We start from the raw sequence: 10933 nt of genomic DNA on the forward strand, positions 1-10933 counted from the left end.
GGTATACGGTGAAAAGTAAATCTCCCTTCCTCCTTGGTTCCCAGATACCCAGTTCCCCTTCCTGAAGACTACCACTCATTCTTGTTGCTTGTGTATCCTTCCAGAATGTTCATCTCTTTACTTGTTTATACCTAAGGACAAATGTGAGCAACCTGCCTTGGCTGGGAAGCCTTGGTGACAGCATTTGGGATGAGATCAAGAAGGCCACCCTTTGTGCTTAGTCACAGAGAGCAAGGTAGGCAAAATTCATCCTCAGGGTCACTCCATTTCAGTGAGTCTTCTCGCCTCCATCCCCCTACTGTCCTGCTCACCCTGACCTATCCTTTCCTCCCAAGGGAGAACCACTGGCTTCAGACAGCTCCTGTTCTGTTCCCTTGCTCAGAACCCTGCCTGCTGTGCCTCAGGGGCTGTCTTGGTTGAGAAGTTCATCCCCCCTAAGGAACTGATGGGTGTCTGGATTGATGAGCCACCGTTTTCACAAAACATGTTGACATTTTAACAAGGGGCTTCAATCAAAAGAGTAACTTGAATAATGGGGATTTCAGATGCTTTGTCATGACAAGCCAACAGGATAGCATTTTTTTTTCCTCGAAAGGTATGACCTTGTGACTTTTCTTCTCTCCTTCCTGCATGCGTGTCAGACCAACTGGGTACCTGGAAACTTGGGCCACCTGAAATTGCTTGACTCTCAGTGCAGTGAGGACTCTGACCATGGTCTTTTTTTCCTTTCAGGATGTGGACACAAGAGTTTTTGAAACAAAATCTCCAACTCTGTAGACAGTTCTCCCCTAACATAGGCTCATGTCTTCTCTACCAAAAGATAGGAAACAACTATTACAATGAATAGGAGAATTATTCTAGCTTCAATATTCACTAAATGCTATCTCATTCTGCCCCTTCCAAAATAATATTTAGAATACGAAGCTGGAGCAGATGGTTTTACAAATTCAACATTTTCCTCAATCTGAGGGTGGGGGAAAGTGGGATTTCTGCCGGGATTTACTGATGAAATCTTTGTTTGTGAATGGAATTCATTTTGATTTCCTCAGGTAATATTCTTCTCACACTATTAGACACAGCTTCACAACTCAAGGAAGAGAAACAGTTGGGATCTTCATCAAGGTAGTCTGCATTGGAAAAAAAAAAAGAGCATTTTCAGCTGTGGCATTACAGGCTTTGCACATAGTAGCATCAAAAGATACGTTTATCAATTGAAGGAATAAATAGAAGAATTAGAAAGGAAGTAAAAGTTGTGGTGCTTTCCTCAGATAGTTTAATCTAAATCTGGGGTGAATTAATTCATCCTGACAGCATTGTTAGGCAATTACAAGTGCATCCGTTCAACCTGCATTATGACTTACAAGCTGTATTGTTCACAGTAACCCTAACCAAGGGGAGGCTAGTCATGGGCAAAGACTGGAGGCCTTCAGGAAGAGACAACATAAAATAATAGCACATCTATATGTATCCCCTATGAAATTGATATTCTTGCTCTGAAGGTTCAGCTGTTTCTCAAGTTTGAGAGTGCCTCGTGGTACAGACAGTGCAAGTTTTCACTCAGTGCTAATGGAATCAAGTTTCTGGCTGCCATACATCTGATGGCAGCATTCAGATTGCATTTTTATAACCTGTGGCCCAAGAGGCTGGACATCCCGCCCCATTGGCTGAGTTACTGTCACAAATAACGAGCATCTCAGTGCTGGCTGCAGGCATCTGGGCTCTCCAGGTCTATAGCTTGGTCTAACAACATTACAATCCAGGATGTGGTATTTACTACTGCTCTTTCAAAGAAAAACATGCCCATTTGTGTTGCATATTTGCTTATGAAACAATATCTCTCAGAGGCAGCAAGGGAGCCAGGAGTAACTCACCCTCTTAGAAAAATATTCCCCAATCAGTCACAGCTATTATCATCCAAGGAACTCCCACAATTCTGCCCTCCATATGCCATGCTTCCTCAGTGCCTCCTCATGAGCACCAACATATCTTCAGGTTAGCTGGCCAGAGTATGATGGATGCTTGTGGCCAGGGAAAGATTTTCTTCATATGCACCACCAGGCAGAAATGGAGACAGAGACTCCAACACTAGTCAATGAGCCTAAACTGGAAAATGATGTTGCTTCGCATGGTCCTGAACCTGATAGGCACTTTGGAGATGGTCCATCTTGGACCCACTCCACCCTCCACCATCTTGAAGGTAAGGAAATGTCACTCTGAGTAGGGAAGTGATGTGCCCAAGGCCACAGAGTTAGTGGCTTAAGCCAAAGCCTTCTGATTCCAAATTTGGTGTTTTAATTTTTTTTTTCAACCCATCATACTGCTTCCAGATTGGCTGCAGCTCTTGGAAATAGAACTGCTGAAGGAGCCAATAGACTGAAAACTACAATGGATGAGGCTGTTCTACCACCAGCACTGAGATGGTGGGAGAATGACTACAGCCAGGCCACCAGAGGTATTCTGTGTGTTGACTGGAATCTACTTTGGTCTTTAAGAAAGGAAAACAACCTGCACTACAATACAACCGGAAGCACAGAACACAAAGTCGCTACATCACCCCCTTGAAGTTCTTAAGTTCTTGCTCTAGTTTGCCTTTCTCTTTACTTTAGGCTTTCAGACCAATCCTTTTGCTACACTTTCCCTCCTAACACTCAACTCCAACTCAACATCAGTCACTGTACCTAGAAACTTGGCTTCCTATGGAAGAAGGTGAGCATCTAAGAGTGACGTGCAGTGCAGCCTGTATTCTCAAGGGTGTGTGATGAGCAACTAGCCTGGGAGCCAGAAGACCTGAGTTCTGGCCCCACTTCTGCTGCTGGTGGGCTGAGTGGCTGTCCATAAAGCATTCTCCTTTTCCTGCTTAAGGTCCCTCATCTGTAAAATAGGGGCTTGCACTGAACAGCATATAAGGTGCCCTTGGATTTTAACAGTGTGTGAGGATCATTTCCAATTACCCATGAATGATTTTTTACCTCCAGTCTTTTCTCTCCTCCATTAATCTAACCACCCACTGCATTGTACACACGAAGCTCAGTGTGTGCTTCTATGCACAGTTTCTTGGCCCAGAGTGAGCCTGGGTGTACACATGGACCTGTGCACGTCGTCTTGAGGAAGAATCATCTCCCAAGACTGCATCTGTGGCCTCACACTAATTCAGTGTCTCTGGAATATAAGTGTAGACAGCATAGCCTTTTCTCTCACCATTTGGGGAACTTGTTTCTCTAAGTGTGCCTTGGGCAGAGCCTAAAGATTTCAAAATGGAACTAGCTGTAGCTGGCTTGACAGATGATGTCAACAAGTTGTGCACGAAGATTTTCCTCAGTCTTTCCCGTTTCTGCCCAACATTGAGCCCACACCAGGTGCTGCCATCTGGAATGACATTCCAAACAGTTAAAAACGGAAAACTCATCAAATTCTACACTTCAAATGGGTAGATTATACCTCAAGAATCCTCTTAAAAATATAAAGCTCAATGTACAGGCTGTTCACTCTGGGTACCTCAAAGAGTGAAAAGTAAGTCTGAACCATAATGCGTAGTACAGGCAGAGCCAATTCACTTACCAAGGATGCCTCCTTCCCCTAGAGCCCAGTACAGGGATCAGCAGGTTACTGACATGCCCAGCAAAAAGGAATAGGATCTCTGTGCTACTTATAGAATCTTCCAGTTCAAGCTCCGCCTTCCCTAAAGGCAATAAACTGAGCTTTGCATGGAGACTGAGAAAAGCTACCTAAATGGGATGGAAGAGCCTTTGGATGTATAAAAAACTGGTTTGCTTGGACTGGAGCTCTTTTCACTGGCAACACCAGAGTCCACTACATCTCTCACTGTGCAGGAAGGACCTTTGGTCCATCTGGGCAGCCCACCAGCCATCTTAGGGAGGCTGACAAGTTCTCTCCTCCTCCACCATCACTCTTTGTTTCCCACATCTGGCTATGGGCCAGAAAGCCCCTGGGACTCAGTGCCTGGAACACAGTAGGCACTCAATCAATGTTCTTTTAATTGAGTTGAGACTCAAGTGACGGCAAGAACAAGCAGTCCAAGGAATTTAGGCCAAAAGCGAACCTCACTAAGTTAAAATATGGCCCAAATCACACCCTTCACCTGACTTCATTCATCTCCACACAAAGGTACAAATCATTTTCCTGGCAAGGAAACAGCCTCCGTTTGATGCTAATGCCATATGAACTCAAGTCAGGAGGCCAGTTAACCTCATCAGTTTGGAAAAGCTGCAAAAGTTAAAACTTTACCCCAAATGGCATCTTACCAGAAGTGTTATCCAGTGGCAACCACCCATAACAGAAAGGCAGCTGCTACTGCTTCTGCACATGCTCCTTCATTGCACAGTGGAACACAAAAATGAGGAACCCTGAGTCAGGAGAAGAAGGTCAGTCTCTTTCAGCTTCCTTCACTCACGGTCACCAGTGCCTAGACTCAAGCCTACTCTTGTCACCATCAATATTTCTTCTAAGGAAACCCAAGGCTATTGCTAGTTTTCTGAGGTCACCTTTCTAGCTCCTTCCCAACTGGCAGTGATAATAAGAAAGTGTATCAAGATTTCACATCAACCATAGTTTTGCTCCTGGGCTACTGTCCATCCTAGAGCTTGAGAGGTCAGGTGTGCAGTGAGAAGCAGCCTCTGAGATGGCTTTCAATGTAGCCCAGACCCTGGTATTCACATCCTTATAGAGTCTCCTCCCATGTTGTACCAACAGAATAAAATACGGCAGAAGTGATGGCACATCATTTGCAAGATTAGATTATAAAAGACATTGTACAATCTCTCTCTCTCTGGTTCCTTGTCTTTCTCTCCCTACCCACCCTGCCCCCACCCTCAGAGCTGATTAGAAGCTACAATGGTAATCATATTACAATTTATAATGGGTAAAATGGAGTGTAAGCTTTAAAACTTGTGAATCACTATATTGTACACCCGTAACTTAAATAATATTGTACAGCGACATTACTTCAATTTTAAAAAAAGAAAGAAGGGATTTTCCCTGGTGGTCCAGTGGTTAAGACTCTGTGCTTCCAATGCAGGGGCCATAGGTTCAATCCCCGGTTGGGGAACTAAATCCCCACATGCCACATGGCCAAAAATTAAGTAAGTAAATAAATAAATATATGGAACTTAAAAATTTTTAAATAAATAAAAATAAAACCCATAAAGGCTTCCCTGGTGGTCCAGTGGTTAAGAATCCAGCTTGCAATGCAGGGGACACTGGTTCAGCCCCCGATCTGGAAAGATTCCACATTCCAAGGAGCAACTAAGCTTGTCATGTACCACAACGAAGTGAAGCCCATGCACCTAAAGCCCATGCTCTGCAACAAGAGTTTGTTGTTTAGTTGCTAAGTCAGGTCCTACTCATTCAAGACCCCATGGACTGTATCCCGCCAGGCTCCTCTGTCCATGGGATTCTCCAGGCAAGAATACTGGAGGAGGGGTGCCATTCCCTTCTCCAGGGCATCTTTCTGACCCAGGGATCAAACCTGATCAATCCCTGATCTCCTGCATTACACGCAAATTCTTTAACCCCGAGCCACCGGGGAAGCAACAAGAGAAGTCACTGCAATAAGACGCCTGCACACCACAACTAGAGAGAGTAGCTCCCGCTCACCACAACTACAGAAAGCTTGCACAGCAATGAAGACCCAGTGCAGACATAAATAAATAAAAATAAAAAAGAAAGAAAGAAAAAAGGGACATTAAATGGTCTGCTTCATGGAGTGGGGAGCTTTCTGTCTCTAGGAAGCTTCAGGTGGAGGCTTACTGTTACTTGATGGGAAGATCTGGCTTCTCCAGCCCCCAGCCCCGAGCCTCTCTGATTTCATGTGGGAGGCAGCAATCTGGAGGCTAAACAGAATGACAGATCTCACTACCTCCCCTGAGGGCTTTATCTCTATTTGTAACCGAACCTCTGTGGTGAGGAAGCCAGCAGCACTTGCTCTTTGGCTAAGCAGTGACCAGCTGGAAGGTAGTCCAGCAACTTGATGAGAGCATACCCCAGTCTCGGTCTCCTTCAACTTCAGCAGGAATAAGGGGGCCACAGTGACAAGCCGCCCCTCTTACTGCTCTGATTTCCTGCACGGAGTTTAGCTAGTTCTCAGACTTAAAGGTTATTCTGTGAATTGCAATGAGCTGCGTGCCAGCTCTCCCTCTCTGCCTGACAGCCTCCCTTTTTCTTTCCAATAACAGATTGATCTGCTTACTCACTAGCACATAGCCATGAGGGAAGATGGCAGGTTTTTGCCACCTGTATTTTTATTTGTGCATCCCTCCTTCAGAAATAGCTCATCAAAAGCATCATTTTTTCACACCTGACCACAGGGCAACCCCCTTCAGCCAAACTCGCAAACTTGCCATCTGTCTTTTAAATGGCTAATTTGTTCACTTGTTTCATTGCATTCTTGTTTTGAATATCTGGGACGTGTACACGTGTGTGTATGTCTATAGAACTTGAGTTTAAAACTCCGAGTTCTGAAACCCCCCTCTCTGCAAGATGGCACATTCTATCTTGTAGGCGGGACTAGGAACTAGGAAGGCTTGGTGATTGACATAGAGTCTATCTGACAGACAGAGACAGCCTGGCTCTGTCGATGCTGGATCTGTGGGGCTTTGGTTTTCATCTTCAGGAGATATCTCATTGGATTCTGCATCTACCCATCCAGGCTTCCCATTTAGAGACGACTTTCTCCTTCCAGTGTGAGAACGGAACACGTGCTGTTTTGCAAACACCCCTCCTCTGCTTTTAGCTCTAAACTTATTTGTTTTCGGGTTCCTTCGTCTGCTTTCCCTTTAATCCCTGTTTCCATAAGGTTTAGTGTGTTTCTCCTCAGAGCTCGTGTGCCTGAGAGAAGCCTGGAGTTAACTGCTTAGGAAGAAATCCACACAGGCGTTTGGTTCTGAAGCCACCTCAGTACACAGTCTAGAGCAAGGCACTTTCGTTCTCAAAGCGTCATGCTGCTGAGACTGGGGTATCTCAGTCCAGGTAAAGTCAAGAAGTAAAATGTAGAACCTTCGCCAGGGCATCGGTCAATGATCTGGGATACAACCAAACGTTGGTAGCCTCAAAAGTAACCGTGTGACAGTGGTGTGCAGCACTTCTAAAAATTCTGTCCCCACTGCCAGAAGGAATAAAGATGGCATGTGGGTAAAAAACAGCACATTTTGTGTCTCTTTATATTCCAATCAGAATTGGCTATATAAGGGATATCCCTGGTAGTCCAGTGGTTAAGGCTCCACACTTCAATGCAGGATGCATGGGTTTGATTCCTGGTCGGGGAACTAAGATCCTGCATGCCACTCGGTGTGGCCAAAAAGTAAAAAATTTTTAAAAAGAATTGGCTGGTTGGTGGAATCCAGTGGAACAGAAAGTTTCTTTCTTTTTTTCTTAAAGTTTTTTTTGATGTAGACCATTTTTGAAGTCTTTATTGAATTTGTTGCAGTATTGCTTCAACATTGCTGCAGTTTTGCTTCAACATTGCTTCAGTATTGCTTTTTGTTTTTTTTGGCCATGAAGTATGTGGGATCTTAGCTCCCTGATCAGGATGGAAGCAGCACACCCTGAATTAAAGGTGAAGTCTTAACCACTGGACTGCCAGGGAAGTCCCAAAAAGTTTCAGTTGGTACACTTCATTGCTCTAAAATGAGATGGTTTCTTGAATCATAGGACTTGTGGTCAAAGAGTATACCTTATTCTGGATTGTTTCCCCACCCCCTGCAGCACCTTGTAAATGACTGGCCTAAAGGAACTGCACAGCAATTCACATTTCCCAAGTTTCCTCAGGGGTTAACAACTACAATGATAAAGGATTCTGAGGTTTTTAAAATGCCAAATTTGAAACAAAGTTTTAATATTTCCCCCCAGCAGCATTTCTCAGAGCTTCTAGATACCAAGGTACATTGTGCCATTTCAAGAGTGAGGGAGGTACTTTTCTGCATTTCCCAAAGTTCTTTGACCATAGTACTCCTTCTTGCTGAGCACCCTATGGGATCACCAGCTCCCTTTACTCTGATAAAAGGGTTAAGAGCAGTAAAGGAGACCCTAACTCAATGGACTTCCCAGGTCGATTCACAGCCTCCCCTAGCAGCCCAGATAAACTGAGCCAATCTTGAGGGTAAAAGTGTGGGGTGGAATTTGAGACACCCAGGATTATTCTGCATGCCTCTTCTTACCAACATTTTTAACTAGGCAACATCAGATTAAAACAAATAGTAGCAATTACTCAGAGGTGTGTTAACCAGAGCCCTAGCTTTTACTTTTCATGGCATCCTTGGTCTTCCATTTATTAACTTCAGTAATCATTTGCTCCTTTCACCAGAAAATAGAGAGTGAAGGGCTATAAAGTCATTAGTTTAGGATCAGCTAATTCAACAAGCTGTAGTAACTTTTTCAAGATTGGTTTGTAGCAAAACCGAGATCAGAACCTTGGCTTCTTGCCAGGACCCATTGCTCTTTGCTCTCCACCTCCAATCCTCTATGGCTCTAGAACTTCCTAACCAGGTTCCTTCCCACAATATGAGGATATCTGATGCAGCCAGAGTCTATAGGGTCAACAGCTCAATGTTTACACTGCCCAGTAATTTCTCTGTTCAATAGGATTTGAGTCTGTACACTTAGGAGCTCAATGTATCAATGCAATGAATACTGTAGGAAGTACTGCCAATCAGTGTTCCATAGAGACACGGCCAACTAACAAGAACCTACTGTATAGCACAGGGAACTCTACTCAATTCTCTGCAATGGCCTATATGGGAAAGAATCTAAAAAAGAGTGAATATATGTGTATATATAACTGATTCACTTTGATGTACAGCAGAAACTAATGCAACATTGAAAATCAACTATACTCCAATACTCAGCTGGAGCTGAGTTAGCTATCTGGGATTCTCTCTACATCCCTGAGTAAGAGAGAGTGGGCTCATTTAATGAAGCCCTAACATCTCGCCAGTGTTTCTAATGGCTTCCTGTCAGTCACTGACAGCAGAGGCCTCTTGGATTATTTTTTCCTCCTTTGAAAAAATACTGAAGACTAAAGGTAAGATTTTCTAAAGCCGTAAGAACTTTGATGGAGGTCTAGCTTGAGCCACAGAAGGTACAGAGAAACAACAGTTACCTTGCAAAGTGTTAAAAATGGCAAAAAAATATAAAAAAAGGATTCTCACAGGTCCCCAGGCAAAAAAGGCCAACCCCCAGGTGAGACCAAGTAAGAAGGTCAGGCCAGTTGTGCCTTTGAGGTCTTGTAGAATCATCTTCCATCAAGTCTTTTGGCTTTGGGATTTCATGGAGTTCAGTTGAGCAAGAACAGTGCAGAACATGGAGAGATTCATGAGAAATATGAGGCAAAAATAAGCCACCACTGAGATGTAAAATATAGGAACATCTTTAATCCAACAACTGGAAGAGACCAAGGAGAGAAGCCTATTGTGAGGTAGAGAAACATAAACTCCTACTTATTTTATTGGAGTGTAGTTGATTTTCAATGTTGCATTAGTTTCCGCTATACGTCAAAGTGAATCAGTTATATATACACATATATTCACTCTTTTTTAGGTTCTTTTCCCATATAGGCCATTACAGAGTATTGAGTAGAGTTCCCTGTGCTATACAATAGGTTCTTGTTAGTTATTTATTTTATACATAGTAGTGTGTATATGTCAATACACACAATTTATCCCTCCCCCTCTTTCTCTCCTGGTAACCATAAGTTTGTTTTCTACATCTGTGACTCTATTTGTTTTTAAACTGCTATTTTTTTTTATGAGACTCTGAAGATCACCGAGTCAGTTTCATTTCACATGAGAACACCTAGGCCTAGAGTGTGAACCAACCCGGCAGAGTTCATTCATGCTCACTGGGGGCAGAGCTGAGACCAGAACTCCAATCTCCTGAGCTTCAGTCCAGGGTTCTTCCCAGCCTCAATTTAGAAATCCTAGAGGACAGTTCTGCCTTACACATGCAGAAACTTCTCAGTCCAGTTCCCTAGGAGGCTATTTTCTTCCTCAACAGCAGAAAATGAAATTATGTATTTCCCCCCAATGTGGCTTACACCTGAGTTTTTATTTGCAGGATAGATTCTGCTTTGCATGATAAATATCACAGTGAAAGGACATAGGTAATGACTGGCTTTTTAGAATGTTATATCAAACAGTAATGAGATCATCAGACATAATGAAAATGCAACAAAAACAGGACAGCTCTAACTATATTGCTTTCAAATATGATGTTTAGTTTTGACCTCCCACCACAACTTCAAACTTCAAAAGGCAACTCTGGCCACTGGATTGATTAATGGCTCTACAGTTTCTATTAAAGAAGAAATATGTAGTAATTTATATGAACAGATAATTCATCTCATAATATGCCAGTTACTACAGACATTATCTCTGATTTTTGAACATAGACAAGCTTTACTAGTATAACTGTGTGTCAACTTAGCTGAGACTTATTTTCCAGAACCAGGAAAATCCCCTGTGGTCATATTGTTCATGTTGGCATGGATACTTTCATGTACAAGTGCGTTTTGTGTGTTTGTGTGGGTGGGATGGGATTCGGGCTGAGGGATGCATTTAATTCTCCCAGTGGAATCTAATACTTAGGGTTCCCCAGGCTTGTGGTTGCCAATGGGGATGGGGATGAGAAAGGGATGGATTGGGAATTTGGGATTAGCAAATGCAAACTGTTACATATATGTGTAACTGAATCACTTTGCTGTATACCAGAAACTAACATAACACTTTAAATCAACTAGATTTGGATAAAATAGATTTTTAAATAGATTTAGATTTAATAAATATTGTTACTGCATTCCTGTATGTGCTTATTTGCCAATCTGAAGTGCAATAAATTGGGCACTTATTGCAAAATGTCTGTGGCTTATAACAATAAAGATGTTCAACCTTGTGGTCAAAAAAAAAAAAAAAAAAAAAAACAAAAA

General features: G+C 42.9%; 1 protein-coding gene across 1 annotated transcript in view; it reads right to left on the reverse strand.

Annotated features, from left to right (window-relative positions):
• Window positions 1-3145: 3145 nt before the first annotated feature.
• The window catches only part of ADGRG4 (adhesion G protein-coupled receptor G4), a 107092-nt gene continuing 99304 nt past the window's right edge, over window positions 3146-10933 (reverse strand). The window contains 3 exon segments of the mRNA XM_043459825.1: window positions 3146-3366; window positions 4263-4364; window positions 9113-9393. Of these exon segments, the coding sequence (XP_043315760.1) occupies window positions 3146-3366; window positions 4263-4364; window positions 9113-9393 (604 nt within the window).

Source organism: Cervus canadensis, chromosome X, assembly GCF_019320065.1.
Source record: "Cervus canadensis isolate Bull #8, Minnesota chromosome X, ASM1932006v1, whole genome shotgun sequence".
NCBI classification, from domain to species: Eukaryota; Metazoa; Chordata; class Mammalia; order Artiodactyla; family Cervidae; genus Cervus; species Cervus canadensis.